The sequence below is a fragment of the Eumetopias jubatus genome, unplaced genomic scaffold, assembly GCF_037043125.1.
Source record: "Eumetopias jubatus isolate StellerSeaLion01/CBP00866 unplaced genomic scaffold, mEumJub1_p1.0 scaffold_7, whole genome shotgun sequence".
NCBI classification, from domain to species: domain Eukaryota; kingdom Metazoa; phylum Chordata; class Mammalia; order Carnivora; family Otariidae; genus Eumetopias; species Eumetopias jubatus.
The window spans coordinates 97,222,036-97,242,981 of record NW_028274813.1 but is presented as its reverse complement, the minus strand read 5'-3'; the positions used below and the strand labels follow the sequence as shown (position 1 = coordinate 97,242,981).

Sequence of the window (20,946 nt, the reverse complement as noted above, 5' to 3'; positions counted from 1 at the left end):
TTCACATGGAAAAGGCAAAAATTTTCCTTAGCTACAAAGTCCACAATTCTAGTTGCCTCATTTCAGCCTCCACCTATAAGAATATGAAAATAAATCTTTGCCCTTCTCTTTCCTGCTGGCAACTTTGTAACCTACTTCACAGAAAAATGAAAACCATCCAATACCACATTATGTTCCTCTACCCATGAATCAATACGGCCCCCTTCTTGGGAGAAGTGAAAAACAAAAAACATTAGAAAAGTAATATACAAAATAAAGTATTCCTATATGAGCAAATCCACTAAGGAAAGGAAAAACCTTACCAAAAACTTGAAAACATTTCTGTTTTCAATCACACTCAAGTACTTTTTACAAAGTGCAGACAAGATACCAATATTTTTTATGAGAGAGCTTATAAGCTGAAAATAATAAAGTTAAAATACTGTTACCAAAAAAAAAAAAATTAAGCAGTTTACATGTTAGAGAAAAATTTTAGGGAAGATTTCAAACCTTGAATTTTACATTAGCTTTAAAAGAAAAATCTAGATAGCTTAAAGGAATTAAAATCTCACTTTAAAACTTAATTACTATGAGCTCCAATGAGAAATAATTTGCCATCCTCTCTTAACTTTTAAAGCATTCCTAAGGAACTGGGAGAAGGCAAGAAAATAGAGAGCTATGTATTAGTAGCCACAGCACTGACAAAATGGTAGCAAATGCTTTAAGAGTAACATAAATTGCCACAGTAAGTCAGAAGAGGAGTAATGAGATGAGGACAAATAAATGATAAGGTTCTAGAAACAAGTGGCTAAGGTACAAAAAGCAATAAACTTGGAGTCAGAGAACCTACGAGCTGTGGTAGTCTGTTTCCATATCTGAAATTGGTAGTAATGATATCTATGCCGAGTTACGTGTTGATATTTATTGAGCACTTACGATGTGCCAGGTACTATTCTACACGAATGATGGGCACACAAAATTAATATATACAATGGATAATTAAGTAGTACACCATGAAACCTAAGCTGGGGGAGAAGGGAATAAAAAACTGGGGGGAGGTGCAGATCTATAGAATAAAAACACATGACTACACACAACTATCATATGTATGTGATAACAATTTGTAAACTATATACTATTAAACAAAGGTAAGGACCATTAATATCATGGCTTTGCAGGATACATATAGGCAAAAATTTAAAAGCTTTCTTTGCAAGATAAGGATGTGAAAAAATTAAGAAAATGCTTTTGAGGAGTTTTGCTATAGAAACAAAAAAACAAAAACATCTTTAGGAAATGATACAAACCTCAATTTTAGCTGGAGTGAAAGATAAAAAGAGAGCAGACTTTTTTTTTAAATGAGTTACTAATATTAATAAGCATGTTTGCGTGACATAATCCATGGTCAGAGAAACTTGTGAAGTGTACCTACTGACTTTAATTTGACCAAAAAAAACAAAACAGAGATTAAGGCTTCCACCCTTGACGAAACAATAAGAACCTAACATAAAAACACACTGTAAACAACTAAAAAAAATGTTAAATAACTATTTAGAGATAAAGGAAAACGGTAGGATTATGACTACTGAAAGAAGAGAAATAAATGGAGTAGTCCTACAATCACCCCAGCATTCTGCCTGGAGGCAATATCCACACTGTGGGTATAAGGAGGAGAAAATACAAACAGAACCAAGGTCTGCTGAGCTGAGGAGACAGAGATGGAAGTTGGAGGAGATTGAAGCAGCTGGAATTTCTGAGAAGGGTTCAAAAAAGGAGGAACTCCATTAGGAGGGAACTTCAGAAATCTACACAGGATATCTTTTGAATATACTGAGGACTAGGCCACACCTAGTGGCTACTCTAGACCAACCCCGGCCAAACTTAAAAACAGGCCTTAAAGGTACTAAACTGACAAATAACTACTTGTGTTTAAAGAGTACATTAAATACAGATACTCAACAATATAATATTCGCAATGTCTAGCATCCAGTATAAAATCACTAACTAAACCAAGAAGCAGGAAAATGTGATTGATATCCAGAAGAAAGATTCAATAGAAACAATCCATAAATGAGAAATATGATGAATACAGCAGACGAGACTGTCAAAACAGCTATTTTAATTATATATGCTAATATAATGAGGACATAAATTCAGAATATAAAAAAATCAAATGGAACTTCTACAGATGAATAATATATCAAAATGAACATTTCACTTGGTTAAGAGCGTATTAGACACTGCAAAGAAAAGATCAGTGAACTAATGAAGATAGCAACAGAATCTATCCAAATAAAAAATATAGGTGAAAAAAGGCTAAAAACATCAGTGACCTAATATCACTGATACATTATCAGTGGGATAATATCAAGTGGCCTAACAAAAGTATAATTGAAGTTACAGGTTGGGGGAGGGAGAGAAGGGGCACAGAAAAAATACTGGAAGAAATAATAGCCAAACTTTTACAAATTTGATGAACACTATAAACCCACAGATTCAAAAAGTTCAACAAACTTCAAGCCAAATAAACACTCCCCACACAAAACATATCATTATGAAATTACTGAAAACCAGTAACAAAGAGAATGCCTTAAGAGCAAAGATAAACGATACAAATATACAAGGGTAGAAAGAAAAGAATTACTGTGAACTTTTTGTCAGAAATAACATAACCCAGAGGACAATGGGATGATATCTTCAAAGTACTAAAAGAAGACAGAAACTGGGGCGCCTGGGTGGCTCAGTTGGTTAAGTGGCTGCCTTCAGCTCAGGTCCTGATCCCAGGGTACTGGGATCGAGCCCCACATCGGGCTCCCTGCTCAGCGGGAAGCCTGCTTCTCCCTCTCCCACTCCCCCTGCTTGTGTACCCTCTCATGCTGTCTCTCTCTCTGTGTCAATTAAATAAATAAATAAATAATCTTAAAAAAAAAAAAAAGACAGAAACTTTCAATTGGTAATTCTCTAACTAGTGAAAATATCCTTCAAAAATTTAAGGGGGTCCAAACACACACAAGTGCATACAGAACTGGTGAAATCTGAGTAATGCCTGTGGATTATACCAATGTCAATTTCCAGGTTTTAATACTGTCCTATTATTATGTTAGATGCTCTTAATGAGGGATACTGAGTGAAGGGTCCACAGGACCTCTATCATTTTTGCAGCTTCCTGTGAATCTGTAATTTTCAAAATAAAAAAAAATTAAGGAAAAACACAGTCTTTTTTCAAAGAAACAAAAACAAGGAATCAGTGACTAGCAAACTGGCACCACAAAGATTGAAAGGGTAGTTATTTCAAGCAGGCATATAGAAAAACAGATTGAAAGAATGAAGAATACAAGAAATAGCAAATATAAAAGGCATTTTCATATGTTAAGCTCTTTAAAATATAACTATTTAAAGAAACACTGTGGGATTTATGACATTTAAAAGTAAAAGCATAAAGGAAAGGGGCAGAAATAGAATATACTGTTGTGAGGATCTTATATGTGAAAGAATATAACATGATTTGAAGGTAGACTGTGGTATGGTAAATATGTTTTTTTGTGTTTTATATAATGTAATTTATGCATATAAATATGTTTTATGTTTTTTGAGTTAAATGTAACATAAAAATATAAGAGACATAGCAATGTCTCTTGGCTAAATACTAAAAAATATTCAATTCAGAACAGGAAAAAAGCAACAAGGAATGGTTAGAAAAAACAAGACACGAACAGCAAGATGATAAACTTAACCCGAACATCAAAAATTGCATTAATCTAATTGGTCTGAACATGCCAGTAAGAGAGAGAGACCATCGTAGTGGATGAAAAAGCAACACCCAATTATATACTGGCTACAACAAACCCATTTTCAATATAAAGACAGATGAAAAGTAAAAAGTTGAAGAAAGATATATCAAGCAAACATGAAGTATAATAAAGCTGGAATCACTACACTAATATCAGACAAAGTAAGCAGACTTTGGAACAAGGAATGTTACTAGAGATTTTAAAAAGTATTTCATAATTATAAAGAAGTGTTAATCAAAAACACTATACTCCTAAATGTGCAGGCATCCAAAACAGAGACTAAAAATACATAAAGCCAAAACTGATATAACAGAAAGGAGAAATAGACAAATCCACAATTCTAGTCAGAGATTACAGCACCTCTCTCAATAACTGACAGAAAACTTGAACAACACTATCAACAAATTTGCCCTAATATTTATAGAACACTCCATTCAACACAGCATACTATATATTCTTTTCAAATTACATGAAGTATTCACCAAAAGAGGCCAAATGCTGGTCCGTAAAACTAGTCAAGATAAATTTTAAAAGAATGAAATCATGAAGTGTAGGTTCTCACACCACAGAATTAAATTAGAAATTAACAGAAAGACATGAAAAATCCCCAATTATTTAGAAATTGAACAGTATACTTCTAAATAATCCAAATGGTCAAGAGAAATTGAAGTAGAAAACACTTTGAATTTAATGAAAATAAAAAGACATCAAAATTTGTGGAATGAAGATAAAGCAGCACTTAGAGGAAAATTTATAGCTTTAAAATGCTTATGTAAGAAGAAAAGTAGAAAATCAATTATCTAAACTTCTACCTTAAGAATCCTGAAAAGAAATTAAACCCAAATAAGAATGAAGGAAATGCTAAAGGGTAAAAATCAATGAAATAGAAAACTGACAAAAAGAGCAAAGTCAATGAAGCTAACTCCTGACTCATGGAAAAGTTCAATGAAATTGGTATGTATCTAGCTAGATTGATAAAGAATAAAAGAGAAAAGAGACAAATTATTAATATCAAGAGTGAGACAGGTGTCAGTGCAGATAATGCAGGCATTATAAATATCATAAAGGAATATTAAGGACAAATTTATGCCAATAAATTTGATAACTTAGATGAGATGGAAAAATTTCTTAAAAAACATAAATTATCAAAACTAACTCAAAAAGTAATAAAAAATCAAAATAGACTCATCCACTAAATAAATTGATCATTAGAATCCTTCCAAAAAGAAAATTCCACTCCACATGGTTTTATTGATGACATATCAAAATATATATCAATGAACATAGATCAATGTAGCAGAATAAACAGTCTAGAAATAGACCCATATATATGGTCAAAATTCATTTTCTAAAAAAAAAAAAATTTCATTTTCTACACAGGTGCCATGGTAATTAAATTGAGAAAGAATAGTATTTTCAACAAATGCTGACTGTATGAAAAATAAACTTTGACCTTTATTCTCATATAAACAAAATTAACTTGAAATAGATTACAGATCTATTTATATACTATATAAATGTATGTATACATACACATACACACACACACACACACACACACACACACACACACGGCTAAAACCATAAAACTCCTGTATGAATACATGAAGATTTTCTCCCATGGGGTGGGCAAAGATTTCTTGAATAAGATGAAAAAAGCACAAACTAGAAATAAAATAAAATATTGGAATTCATCAAAATTTAAAACTCTTTTGAAAAACACTGTTAAGAAAATAAAAAAGCCAAGTAAGATTGGACGAAACTATTCACTATATATTCTAGTAAAAGAATTATATAAGGAACTCCTACCTCAACTCAATACGTTTTTATTTTTTTTTTAAAGATTTTATTTATTTATTTGAGAGAGAGAGAGAGAGAATGAGAGATAGAGAGCACGAGAGGGAAGAGGGTCAGAGGGAGAAGCAGACTCCCCACTGAGCGGGGAGCCCGATGCGGGACTCGATCCCAGGACTCCAGGATCATGACCTGAGCCGAAGGCAGTCGCTTAACCAACTGAGCCACCCAGGCGCCCTCAATACGTTTTTAAATGGGCAAAAGGTTTGAACAGACAAAAGAAGATATATGAGTGGCCAATATACTTATGAAAAGATGCTCAAGATCAATAGTCATAAAGGAAATACAAATTTAGCCATAATGAGATGCTAATCTTCTGCCCCTCTAAAAGGATTAAAATTCAAAAGACTGACAATACCAAGTGCTGCTAAAGATACAGACTAACTGGAACTTTCATATATTGCTGGTGGGAATGAAGGATGGTACAATTACTTTGGAACAGTTTGGCTGTTTCTTATTAAGTTAAACACCAGTTTCTGTAATACCCAGAAATTCTACTCTTAGGTATTTATCCAACATCACGAGTGATGTTGGATGCGCCTGTATAAAAACAAGTGTCTATATAAAAATTTGTATATGAAAATTCATAGTGGCTTTATTTCTAACAGTCCAAAGTTAGAAATAACTCAATGCCTACCAACTGATGAATAAACAAAATGCAGTACATCCATAAACAAACACTACTCAGCAATGTAAGGGAATGAACCACAAAATATGCAACATTAATGAATCTCAAAATCATTATGCTGACCAAAAGAAGCCAGCCATAAAAAGTACATACTTAGGAGTCCATCTATATGAAATTCTAGAACACGGAAAACTAGTCTGTAACGAAGGAATGCAGATCAGTGGTTGGGCCATGGTTGGAGATTGAAATTTTAAGGGAAGGGAGACAAAGGAAATTTTGGGAAGGTGATAGAAATTTTATCTTGATTGCAGTGGTGGTTATAAGGATATACTATTTTGTCAAAGCACAGTGAATTGCACAATTAAAACAAGTATATTTAATTGTATTTATTTCTTGATAAAGTTGATTTTAAAACAGATCATTAATTGAAAAACAAAATTCAGTGCTGAAATAAATTGTTTTCTGCTTTTATGTTTTAGAAATGGCTCTACCTGTTAGTGTAAGTTAATATGTATAGTGTTTTTTTAAACAGCTGGCTTTTATAGGTTTATAGAAGAAACTCCATCAAACTCAAGCTCTGTTTTGCATTTCTATCAACTACACTGAGGTTGGTTTTTAGAAACAGATAGTGAGCAGAATTGGCAAAAAAAAAAAAAAGATTCAATCTTGAGTTCCACATAACCCATGAGAGTTGTTACAACTCTCTTCCTGGTAGGTAGATAAGGACTCAAAATGGGAAGTTCAGAGCTAATCAAAGTCATAAAAATCTTCAGATAGTCTATGTATCCTAACAGCTCAGAACACTCATTGTGACTCAAAGGTTTCAAATATTTAACTCTAAACAGCAATGAGATTTTGGAATAGTTGTGTGTTTAGGACCACTTAATTTTGAGGGGTTGGAGAGTCTACATGATCTGTAGGAAGAACACAGACTTTGGAGTCAGACAAACATGGTTTGAGTCCTGCGCTGCCACTACCTGAATGACCCTGGGCAATGAGATTTTGGAATAGCTGTATGTTTAAGACCACTTAATTTTGAGGGGTTGGAGAATCTACATGATTTGTAGGAAGAACACAGACTTTGGAGTCAGACAAACATGGTTTGAATCCTGCACTGCCACTACCTGTATGACCCTGGGCACTTTGTTTAACCTCTCAGACTCAGTTTCTCTTTCTGTAAAATGTTTTGACTGACACATAGTACTCAAAAAAATGTTAGTTCCATTTCTGCCCATACAAAGGTAGAGTTATAATCAATGTAGTCTTTTGAGAACAATAATCTATTGATAGAGTACAAGATACAATGGATAAGAAAAAGAGAAAGGAGATAAAATAACCAGTGAGGAGGATTCAGAAATAATAATAGCTTGAACCAAGAAGGGGCAATGGAAATTGAAAAGAAAAAATGAATGCAAAACATTTGAAGAATGCATAGGATGGGTATAAAGGCCGGGAACAAGAAGAGAATCAAAGATGTAGGCAGGGTTTCAAGATTATGTAAAATGATAATGATATGACCAGAAACTTGGTAGCATATGACAAATGATAAAGTATCATGACAAATAAAAATACTGGTGTCCCAGATACAACAGGTTTTTTCTTAGAACACTTGTCTAACAGATGTAGTGAAAAGAAGGGCCATATGCACCCCAATGTTCATAGCAGCAATGTCCACAATAGCCACTGTGGAAAGAGCCAAGATGCCCTTCAACAGACGAAGGGATAAAGAAGATGTGGTCCATATATACAATGGAATATTACTCAGCCATCAGAAAGGATGAATACCCAACTTTTACATCAACATGGATGGGACTGGAGGAAATTATGCTAAGTGAAATAAGTCAAGCAGAGAAAGTCAATTATATGGTTTCACTTATTTGTGGAACATAAGGAATAGCAGGGAGGACATCAGGAGAAGGAAGGGAACAATGAAGGGGGAGGGAGTTGGAGGGAGAAAGAGCCATGAGAGACTATGGACTCTGGGAAACAGAGGGTTTTAGAGGGGAGGGGGGTAGGGGGATGGGCTAGCCTGGTGATGGGTATTAAGGAGGGCACATACTGCATGGAGCACTGGGTGTTATTTGAAAACAATGAATCATGGAACACTACATCAAAAACTAATCATAGTATGGTAACTAACATAATAAAATAAATAAAATTAAAAAAAAGAACACTTGTCTATATTTTTTAGACCAACATATGAACCACATAATGTGAACCACATATGTAATTTTAAATTTTCTAGTAGCTACTTTAAAAAGAAACAAGTGAAATTAATTATAATGCTATAGTTCACTTATCCCAATATATCCAAAATATATTTTAATTGTAATCGTAATTGTAATTGTAAAAAAAATATTTTAATATGTAATCAATATAAAAATATTCTCTTTTATTCTTTATTAAGGCTTCGAAATCTGGTATTTATTTTAAACTTACAGCATGTCACAATTTGGACTAGCCACATATAGTGAGCTACCATATTGGATAGTACTGGCTTACACTATTAGATACTATAATTAATTTTGATTTCCAGATATATAGGTAATCAAAATGTGGTATATCCATTCAATGTTACACTACTCAGTAATGAAAAGGAACACACTACAACATGGATTAACCTCAATTGCCTTTTGCAAATGAAAAAAACAGACTCAAAAGCCTACTAAGTAACTCTATGTGATTCTAATTACATGACATGCTGGAAAAGGTCAAAATATAAGAACCGAAACCAGATCAGTGGTTGCCTTAGACTGGAAGGAGGAGGAGGACTTGACTAAATTCACAAGGGAATTTTTAGGGACGGTGGAACTGTTCTGTATCTCAATTATGGCATTAGTTATATGACTATGTATTTGTCAAAACTCACAGAACTGTATACTTAAAAAGGGTGCTTACTGTACACAAATTTTATCTCAATAAAGCCAATGTTAAGAAATTTATTATCAGAAGATAATGCTAATTATACAAGACGAAAATGGTCAAAAATATGCTTTTACAGGAACACACTAAAGAAAAATATAGAAACGAAGGCATAATTTCTTACTACCTAAATCTCTTATTTTACATAATTTTTATCATAAGTCTTACAAAGTAATACCATACAGTATGTTTTATTTTTATTATCTCAGTGGTACATTAATATAAGTTTTTTAATGGGATAGCTTATTTAAAATGTATTATCCCATTAGATTTGACACCAAAAGCACAAACAACCAAAGGAAAATTAGATACACTGGGCTTCAAAAATAAAAAATTTTTGTGCTTCAAAGGACACTGTAAAGAAAATGAAGAGACAACCCAAAGAATAGGAGAGATATTTAGAAATCATGTATCTGATAAGGGACTTCACTCTAAAATATATAAAAAACATTTACTACTCAATAATTTAAAAATTCCAACTTAAACAATGGGCAGAGGATTTGATCAGACATTTCTCCAAAGAAGATATACAAATGGCCAATAAACATATGAAAAGATGCTCAACATCTTTAGTTATCAGAGAAATGCAAATCAAAATGATGAGCTAACCACATCACATGATTAGAATGGCTATAATCAAAAAGATAATCTAACATGTGTTGGTGAGGATGTGTAGAAAATGGAACCCTTACACACTACTGGTGGAAATGTACAAATGGCATAGCTAGCTGGAAAATAGTTGACAGTTCTCAAAAGGTTAAACACAGGGTTCCCATATGATCCAGTGATTCTACTCTTAGGTGTATACCCAAGACAAATGAAAATATATGTTCACACAAAAACTTGTATGTTAATGTTCATAGCAGCATTATTCAAAATAGCCCAAAAGTGGAAATAACACAAATGTCCATCAACTGATAAACAGATGTGTTATATCCATATAACAGAATATTACTTTATAAAAAGGAATGAAGTACTGATATGTACTACAACGTGGATAAACCTCTAAAACATTCTTAAACAAAAGACGTCAGTCACAAAATACCTCATATTGTATGATTCTATATATATAGAACATCCAAATGTCCAAAATAGGCAAATCTGTCAACAGAAAATAGAAGTTGCCTAGAGCTGGAAGGGACTGGGGGAAGAGGGTTGTGGTACAGTGGCTAAAGGGTATGGAGTGTCTTTTTGGGGGTGATGAAAATGTCCTAACATTGATCATGGTGACAGCCACACAACCCCTGAATATATTAATAAGCCACTGAACTGTATACTTTAAAAGGGTGATTTGTATTATATGTGAATTGTATTTCAATAAAGCTATTAAAAAATATCCTTATATGGTGGAAGACTTTTTAGTAAATACTAACAAAATAACTGAACAAGCAAAAGTGGTCCCACACAAATATGTAACTTTGTTTTATAGTATCTTTAACATTAGGTCCAGAAAAATAGCAAAATTACCTTTTCTACTGAAGACAGCTGTTGCTGTAATCCATCACATTTTTTATTTAGCTCTTCAAAAAGAGTTTTATATTTTTCTGTTTGAGACTGTTGCAAATTAATTGTTCGCTGCTGTCTCACACAATCTTCTTCAGAGTTTTTTATCTGAGACTTTAAATCCTGAATTTCATTTTCCTATAGTTAGGAAATTAGAGATTATGTGAAAAAATGCACAAGGCTTGGTATCACAACATAAAGCAGAAAACAAAAAGGAGCTTCATATGATTTGAGATACTTATATTCACCTCACAAAGAAAAACAAACTACATTCCATTTTCATCTTCAAAAATGGAAGTCAGATGTTTTATTTTTATTTAAGAGCTTACATTTGTAAATCTTATACAGAAAACTCTAACTGCTAACAAGTATTTAATATTCTTTAGCTCAATGAAAATTCAACATCTCAAAATACAATAAAATTTAGTATTTACATATAATTCAAAATTTAACTGTAAATTAATCTCAATGAATATATTTTAAAAATAACTGAAACTGCTCCTAAAATATCTTGGAATATTAAAGCATTTATTTTGATATGTTTTTACCTTTTTATTGCATTCATATACAACATTATCCAATTCCTCCTGCATAACACGGAGTTTGGCCTTTAAAAATCTGTTCTGGGCTTCTGTGGATTTAAATAAAATTACATATATTGTCTTTCACTGAATCTAAGATGCCATCAGTTGCAAGACAGACCATTATTTTATGAGGAAAAAATGTTCAAGATGGGGAATTTAACAGGAGATCCCTGTCTGAGAACACTAAAGACACTAAATACCCATACTATAAAGATAAATGAAAAACAAATCCACCCAACAGAAAGGAACTCTTCACATCTCAACCCGGAACTGAGGAAAGAAGGGAAAAACAACAAAAACCTCTCCTGAGAATCTGAACCACAAGCCAGTACTCAGGTTAAGTCTGCAGACTGTATTTGTCTTTACCAACAAGATCCAAAATACCTCGGTCAGAATTTAAAGTGGTTTCAGGTTGGTAACGTCCCCAGGTGTTTGGCAGAAACAAAGATAAAACCTCTCTAGTAAAACTCAACTTCAATCTCAGCCACTGTGATTATAAATTACTAGTGATTGTAATACATATCCCGATTTCACAGAAGTTAAAACGTAGTCTATGTGCCTTAGAAGCAGAGAAACACACTAATACCTTACTGCTGAAGCTTTCTCCCACAATCCCTAAGCTCTGCCTTTGATATTTCATTGCTACCTAAAATTCTTTATTCAATGATATCAGCAGCAAATCTTTGATGTTTCTAGAACTATGTAAGTAAATAGAGTGAAAAGTGAACTTAGAACTCATTCCATAATTCATTTGATCATTTATCCACAAAATATACATTAAGTCTCTATAGTGTTTCAGGCATAGTAGGGATAAGACAAGCTTTGCCTTCATGGATCTTATCTTGAATAAACACCCTGAACTGTCTCTGAGGAGTCATTAGGATATATCCCAACAGAGCACAAACATCTCCATATATGCTTTCCACTCCAAAGCTCTTCTTACTAAATGCTCCCAGTGTTACCATGGAGGTGATTAACGATGACTGGCTCTAACCCACCTAGACCTGTCTAGCCTCAAATCTCCTTCAAGCCTCTCATGTCACTCCAGGTTAGCACAGGATAGAAGGGAAATGATATATTTAAAAATGTGAAGTTTGCAGTAGTTGGTCTCTAAGGAGAAAGAAGGAAGAATGGGAGAGCATGACTTCATCCATCTCTTTCTCTCCCCCAACTAACCTCAGTGTAACCAAGGAGCCGAATGCTCTCACCTGTGCAGGCACATAGTATTAACCTCCCATCCCCATCTCCCTCTGACTTTAGTCTTACAGAGCAGTATGTGCTACTAAGCTACTTTTTTTTTTAATCTTTTCCTCTTGCCTGTATAGCCATTCAGGCAATCATCTGGAATAAGAGAAAGCTCCCCCAGAAGGGGAGATACCTTGGCCAAAGAGTCTGGAAAGGGAAGGTAGGGAGAGAGGCAAAGTGGCAGAGAGGTGATTCAGCAATAAAAAGAAAGTAGCAATTTAAGGCAGTCTGTTTGTACCGGTTCTATGTATCTAAGAGCAGGAATATTCTAACAGGGCCATGGGTGAAGAACAGTCAACGTGTGACCACTGTGTCCTTGAAGGCATCGTGACAGAGACATAAAGGCAACTTCCTGCTTCACTTACCTTCTCGTCTGAAAAGTACCCCCAGAAAGCTTAGATAGGTCAGTAAATGTAATAAATTCATAAATGAATTGTTCATTTATGACTAAGTAGCATGCAGCACAATAATCATTACACATATAAATTATTACGGTTTTCACAAAATCAAGAGAATTTTAAAGATACATCTTATGACCATCTCATACAAACTGCTAAATTTTGAAATGAATAATTGCTATTACAGAGAGGCTAAGTGGCTTGCCTGAAGTCACAACTATAGTTCAGTATTGACCATGTTCAAATACACTCAGTTGTCTTATTCTTTGTTTATAAATGCTTAGGTAGCGCCTCATAAATTCAACAGTTCTAGAGGCATTACTGGTAACTAAATTCTGTTTTTAGATGATCTAAACTTAGTATTATTTTTCAAAGTGATATGCGGAGAACAAGCTTATAAGAAAGAAAATTATATTCATTAGAAAACTGATTATTTTAACTGATGCCACATTAATCATTCATTTATACTTTTAACATGCAGTAAGTAGAATACAGTATTAATAGATGAAAGGAATTCAAAGAAACATTGGGGTTTTTAAGATTTTATTTATTTATTTGACACACAGAGAGAGAGAGAGAGAGAGTGAGGGAACACAAGCAGGGGGAGTGGGAGACGGAGAAGCAGGCTTCCCGCCGAGCAGGGAGCCCGACGCAGGGCTCGATCCCAGGACCCCGGGATCATGACCTGAGCCGAAGGCAGACGCTTAACGACTGAGCCACCCAGGTGCCCCGAAACATTGGGTTTTAAAAATTATTTTAATGTGGGGCGCCTGGGTGGCTCGGTTGGTTAACCGTCCGACTCTTGATTTTGGTTCTGGCCATGATCTCAGGGTTGTGAGATGGAGCCCCGCATTGGGCTCTGCACTGGGCATGAATCCTGCTTAAAAAAAAAAGAGAGTGTATGGTATTGGTTTCATTGACCACATTTCAACTAAGTTTAAAATGCCCCATAGATTGGGGCACCTCGGTGGCTCAGTCGTTAAGCATCTGCCTTCGGCTCAGGTCATGATCCCAGGACTCTGGGATCGAGCCCTGCATCGGGCTCCCCGCTCCGCGGGAAGCTTACTTCTCCCTCTCCCACTCCCCCTGCTTGTGTTCCCTCTCTCACTGTGTCTCTCTCTGTCAAATAAATAAAATCTTAAAAAAAATAAATTAAATAAAATGCCCCATAGCTTATCGTTAAAACATTAAAATAATCGGGGGGGGGGGGGGGGGCAAAGAGAGAAGGAGAGAGAATCCTTCACTTTTAACTGTGATCATGACCTGAGCCGAAGTCAGACGCTTAACGACTGAGCAACCCAGGTGCCCCAATCTATGGGGCATTTTAAACTTAGTTGAAATGTGGTCAATGAAACCAATACCATACACTCTCTTTTTTTTAAGATTTATTTATTGAGGGGGAGTGGCCACGGGAGAGGGAGATAATCTCAACCAGACTCCCTGATGAGTGGGGAATCTGACACAGGGCTCAATCCCACCACCCTGAGATCATGACCTGAGCTGAAATCAAGAGTTGGTCGCTTAACTGACTGAGCCATCCAGGCACCCTCCATATAGTCTTTTTCATTTTTACTTTTTATAATGGAAAATGTCAAACATATATATAGAGATGATGTCAATGAAAAACCACTTTCCCATCACCCATTTTCAACAATTATTGACTCAAAACCAACTTTATTTCATCTATAATTCCACTCACTCCTCCTACCATCATGTCCCACTAGATGATTTTGAAACAAATGCAAGATATCATAACACATTTTTTAAATGCAAGAAAAATCATTCCCAAATATCTTTTTCTAAGTAAATGTGATATAAGGATAAAAATAAAAGAAAACTTACCTGTTCCAATGTCATTACTAACACCACAAAAAATATCATCATCTATATAATCAGGCAAACCTTCTTCCTCCAGTTGCCCTTCAAGTTTGCTAATTGTTTTTGCAAGAGAAAAGTCTGAAAAATCCTCTGGAATAGCAACATCATTGGCAGTCTGTACATCAGAGTATTTCAATTTTATACTATAAATGAATAAACACACACATATATACACATTCATATTACATACAATGTCAATATACAAAGGAGATGTGACTTTTTTACTCAAATAACAAAGCAGATCAAAATTATTAATTTTAAATTTATAATGAAATCTACAATTGATACTTCCAAGGATGATATTATAAAAGACTTAACTGACTTTCAATTTTTATGAATCACACAGTTACAGAGTTAAGAGAAGGCTTATGAGGCTAGTTTGTCTAGACTTTGCCTCCAAACAAGAAACATCAAAACTAAGAGTGCTGAGCTTAGCCTCCCAGGTCAAATCCATACTGTGGCTTTTAAATTACATGCTGATGAAGAAGAACTGTATAAAGTGATATTGCTTCCAGCCATAATTCTGCAAACACTAAAGAATAATACCTCTTAAGAAAAAAATTAGAGTGAAGTTATTAGCTCAATCAAAATCAACTCCTTTTTTCCACCTAAAGAAACACATTCTAACCAGAATCAAAGTCAACCAAAAAATTAGATTTGATTTTAACAAGGGAAGAAATATGAAATAAAAGTCACTAGTAAAGGCATTAAGGAATGGGCCAGCCCAAACCAATTAAATTTATGGTTCTGAAAGCTTATTTTTAACTTTTTACTTAAAGCCTGACTTACCTTTTACCACATAAGCAAATTCTACTTAGAAAAACAACTTTTTCTTTAAAAAGTAATTTTGAAGTCTGAAATTAAGATAACCAGTTACGTTATGTATGCAGGATATGTTCTCTTTTCTTTTTTAGATTTATTTTCTCTTCGTTATCCCTTCATTCTATTTTTTCTTTTATTCAAAAAGCAAAAAAGTTATTTAGCCAATCAAGGGACACAAATATTAACAAAGATTTTTCTAGGTTTATAATGCAATTATCATTTTGGGTAACACATATTTAATAAAAAGAAGCTGGTTTGTACAATCTACTGCAGGTGTGACCTTCCTTTTCTAGGTCTCCTATCCCAGAGAGCCTTAGTCCCCTTGTCTAGCTTAAAACACTAAGAACAGTCTGGAATTCTTTCTCACCAAAAACAACAGAATGTAAATTACAATGATACTACAGTCTTACTTTGAGCACACCAAATCATTTTGTATGTCAAGATACACAATAATGTATAGTGTTCTATTAAATGCTCAAAAAAGTAGACTAGTTTGAGAGAACTAGGCAGAGAAAGACACCTATGTTCTAGTCTTAGCTCTCAGAAAATACCTCATTAACACTTAAAAATTTGAAATGTGGCGATTTTGCTTGAGAGAACATATAATGTTTAGTAATTGCTGCAAGACATTTCTGAGAACATATTTTAAATTATTGAATGTAGATAAGATATAGACAATGTAACGTATAAAAAAATCTGGAAAAAGAGAAAGAGCTTAATTAAAATGATGGTACTGTGAATCATAAAACTAAAAAAGGAAAGTAATACTTTTAAAACCGTGCTATACCTTGAATTTGTTTTCCTTCCTTTATTTGCAGAGCGCAGTTTGTTTTGAACCTTGTTTACTGCATCAACATTTTTGGTTTTCGGCTACATCAAAAGAATTTAAAGTATTGATTAATTAGATTCTAATCGTTTGTCATGGAAAGCAATTTTGTAATACACAGAATTGCTAGTTTACTACACAGAATTGCTATTTTCATGGAATTAATCAAATTATATTTTAAAGAATCCCAGGATTGTATATATCTAGGAAAAGACCTAGATATCACTAGCACTAACAGATTCAAAGATAAGGAAAATGAGCCTCCAAAATTCAGGATAATCAGCTAGCTAGTGGAACATTAAACTGGATGTTCTGGCTCACAGAATTTAGTTCTCCTCACTGATTATTCCCCAGACAGATCTTCACATATACCGTTCCCTTGGCCTAGATTCCAGTAGGTGGGGAACTTGTAGATTCCAATTCACCCAGCACCTGCAGTAAGTGATCCACACACTATAAATATTTAAATGAATGAATAAACCTCTCAAATTACCTCCTTTGTATATAAATACTTTTCTTTTTTGGGTGGTATTTCTAGTAAATTTGGGCTTCAGGGAGGAAACTAAAAATGCTTAGGTTACAGATTCATTTTACTTAGAATTTTTTCCAATATATATCCAGATTGTTCAGTGAAATTATGAAACAAAAAAGGATTCAACTTATTTTATGAGCAACATTTTATGAAGGCATCTTTTCTAAGTATCAAGGCTTATATTCTATTTCTATAGTCATACTCCTCTGTTTTATTCTAAGAAAATTCTAAAAAATAACCTAAATTCTACAGAAAGTAATTATATTTACAGAAAGTTTTATTTTTTTTAAACGTTTTATTTATTTATTTGAGAGCACACAAGCAGGGGGAGACCAGGCATAGGAACAGGGAGAAGCAGGCTCTCCGCTGAGCAGGGAGCCCGATGCAGGGCTTGATCCCAAGACCCCAGGATCATGACCTGAGCCGAAGACCGCTGCTTAACCAACTGAGCCACCCAGGCACCCCAAAAGTTTGATTTCATACCTTAGTTTCTGAATGTAGATGAACTATCCCTTCAGACAACACACCTCTACAGATCAAAAATAAATATTACACATTAATAGATGATACTAAAGTGAGACACAATAAAATTGAACAGTAATTATATCTGAAAGGGAAAACAGACAACTATCAAGTAGATTTGCTATGATTCTAGTCATGCACCTGTTAGTTTATTCTGATAAGTGTCACAAACAACAAAAGTTCTTCGGTTAAATAATTCACCTTTGAGAAGATATACTATAATACCAATATTTTTTGTAGGGAAATATAGCACAAATTTTAACAAATGAAAATCATAAGGCATGATTATTGGTAATACACATTATCAATTTTACAAAATGATTCACCACAAGGCTTTTTAGTGTGAGCCCATCCAGTGTTATCCTTTTTAAATGCATTTAAATACTTGGTCAGTGTCTGTTTTACCCATTACACTGTGAACTCCATGAGGGTAGGAATCATGTCTGCCTTGTTCATTGCTCTATGCCTAGCACATGGCATAGTACCTAGCATATGAGCTCTTAAACTGTCACTAAATAAGTATTTGTTAAATGCATGAATAAATACATCTAAAAAACAACTCATTTTTTTTAACATTTTAACTTCACATTTTTTTTATTGAAGTGTAATTGACATACAATAGCCTGTTAGTTTCAGGTGTACATCATAGTGATTCAATATTTTTATACATTACAAAATGGCCCCCACAATAGGTCTGGTTAACATCTGTTACCATACAAAGTTGTTATAATATTATAGACTATTTCCCTATGCTGTACATTACATTGCCACAACTAACTCATTTTATTATTGGAAGTTTGACCTCTAAAATACAACTCATTTTTATGCACAGTTTTCAAAATTTGTTTTTATTTAAAACAAAGAGTGTTTATGGGATCTGCACTTTATGGCCCATGGGCTGAATTCACCCACATCCATTCATTTCACATTCTCTATGGCTGTCTTCTCACTACAACGGCAAAGTTGAGTAGTTATGACAAAGACTGTAAAGCCCACAAATACAAAAATTTTGTAAATTTTATTGGATGAGTTTGCCTACCCCTGATCAATTGTCTAGATCATCCCCATTACATATATTAATATTTCTGAAAATCTACCATGTTACTATCTATTGTTGCTATTAAAAACCAAAAAACCAAAAAAAAGAAAACAAAAACCCTCCATCATATCCCCTGAGAATTCCTAACCGTAAGGACACAAAAACAAAATTACTTTCTGTCATATGCCACCTACTCAACTAGTCATATGTAAGTTATTTCAATATTAAACACAAAAATATACTTAGATAATATTATATACAAACTTTTAAAGAACTAGAAATAGCTCTGGGAAGAAAAAAGGCAGCTTTCAAAATACCTTAAAATTATAGAGACTAAAGAATCATTCTCACATACGACATTAAAATGTTACCAAGTTTTATTCAAATTTTAAGTGTTCTCTTTAACGGCCTTCATATCAAATCAATATTTGCCATTTCCTTACATTTTCTACATCTTCCATCTCTGCTCCCCTGATACACATAGGTATCAGCCAAAAGACAGTTAAGGGTTATTGGTCTCCCTCAGGTTTAGCAGAGCGACATTATTTTGCTAGTGTATTTCCATGAAAAATGAACTAAAACACAGTATTCTAGCTATTTTTGTTACACTTCTCCATGAAAGGTAACATAACTGAAATGATTTGTGTGGTAAATCTTGCTTCCAGCAGAATGAAGGACATGTATGCTATACTATTAGGAAACTAAATTCTGGTTTCCTGACCATATTGTTTGGCAGAGTAACTTTGGATGTTGAAGATCTATTACAATATATACTGCCCGACCACCATCATTTACAGGAATGATTGTTCCAAGCCAAAATGGATTGTCTCTTTACAGAATTACCTCCCATCTTCAGCAATTTCCAAATAATAGTCAAGGGGCATGTTTCACGTGGTAAAAACCATCTGTTCAAACAGTAGCATTTTTTTAAAAAGCCACCTGATCAAGGTAAACAGAGGTGTCATCACCACTTTGCACTTAAGGAAAATTTAATAAAAGGAAACCGACAGATTTATTTTTATGCTTGTGAAATCAGTCTCTCACTTGCTTCAACAGAATCTAGGGATTAGCTGTTGTTACCATCATTTCAGTCTTTTAGTTTACTTGATAAAACCTGTGTCTAATCTTTGTAATACAAATTTTGGAATTTTGATAACTGCTAAACATCATTTTCCATAAAATATCAGAAAGCATTACACATAAGGATATGTAGTTTCATGTGTGTATATCAAATGATATAAAAAAATTTAAAATTCACTCTTCTTAGATTTATAGTTCTATAAATTTTTTTAAAGATTTATTCATTTTTAGGGAGGGAGCATGTAAGCAGGGGGAGGGGCAGAGGGACAGAATCTTTCAAGCAGACTCCCCACTGAGCAAGAAGCCCAATGCGGGGCTCAATCCCACAAGCCATGAGATCATGTCTGAGCAGAAACCAAGAGTCAGACATCCAACTGACTGAACCACCCAGGCACCTCTACAGTTCTATAAATTTTTTTTTTTAGATTTTATTTATTTGTCAGAGAGACAGAGAAAAAGAGCACAAGCAGGGGGAGCGGCAGGCAGAGGGAGAAGCAGGCTCCCCGTTGAGCAAGGAGCCCGATGCAGGACTCGATCCCAGGACCCTGGGATCATGACCTGAGCCGAAGGCAGATGCTTAACCGACTGAGCCACCCAGGTGTCCCAAACAGTTCTATAAATTTTAACAAATTTTATGGTCATGTAGCCACCACAACTAAGATAGAGACAATTTCCATCATCACCAAAATTTCCATTGTGACTCTTTGTAGTTAATTCCCTCCCCTCCATAACACACAAACACTAATCAGATTCTGTGGCTATAGTTTTACCTTTTTCAGAATGTCAAATAAATGGAATATGGGGGCGGGGGAGAAAAGAGAGGGAAACCAACCAGAAAACAGACTCCTAACTCTAGAGAACAAACTGATGGTTACTGGAGAGGAGGTAGGCAAGAGGAGGGACTAGATGGGGGATGGGCATTGAGGATGGCACTGGTGATAAGCACTGGGTGTTGTATATAAGTGATGAATCACTGAGTTCTACACCTGAAATTAATATTACACTGTATGTTAACTAGATTTTAAATAACTCGAAAATAATGGAATCATACAGTATACATATGTTTTAATCTGGCTTCTTTCACTTAGTTTCCATGTTGTTGCTGCATCAAGAGTTCACTGCTTTTTACTGCCAAGTAGTATTCCATTGCATGGATATACCATAATCTGCTTATCCTACTGGTTCACCACTTGATATGTGAGCTGTTCCCAGTTTTTGGCAATTATGAATAAAAGTGCTATAAACATTTGCATACAGGTTTTCACTTGGACATGTGTCTTCATTTCTCTTGGGTAAATAACTAAAGGGGAATTGCTGGATCATATGCAGTATTTTTGAGTAAA

The 20,946-nt window shown here is 34.3% G+C and overlaps 1 protein-coding gene across 1 annotated transcript in view; it reads right to left on the bottom strand.

Moving 5' to 3' along the window:
• Window positions 1–20,946, bottom strand: part of TEX9 (testis expressed 9) — a 74,151-nt gene that overhangs the window by 40,676 nt on the left and 12,529 nt on the right. The window contains exons 5-9 of the mRNA XM_028100385.2: window positions 17,446–17,491; window positions 16,392–16,474; window positions 14,747–14,925; window positions 11,226–11,308; window positions 10,642–10,815 (exon numbers count right to left, since the gene is read on the bottom strand). Coding sequence (XP_027956186.1) covers window positions 10,642–10,815; window positions 11,226–11,308; window positions 14,747–14,925; window positions 16,392–16,474; window positions 17,446–17,491 — 565 coding nt within the window. The remainder of the gene's footprint in view (window positions 1–10,641; window positions 10,816–11,225; window positions 11,309–14,746; window positions 14,926–16,391; window positions 16,475–17,445; window positions 17,492–20,946) is intronic.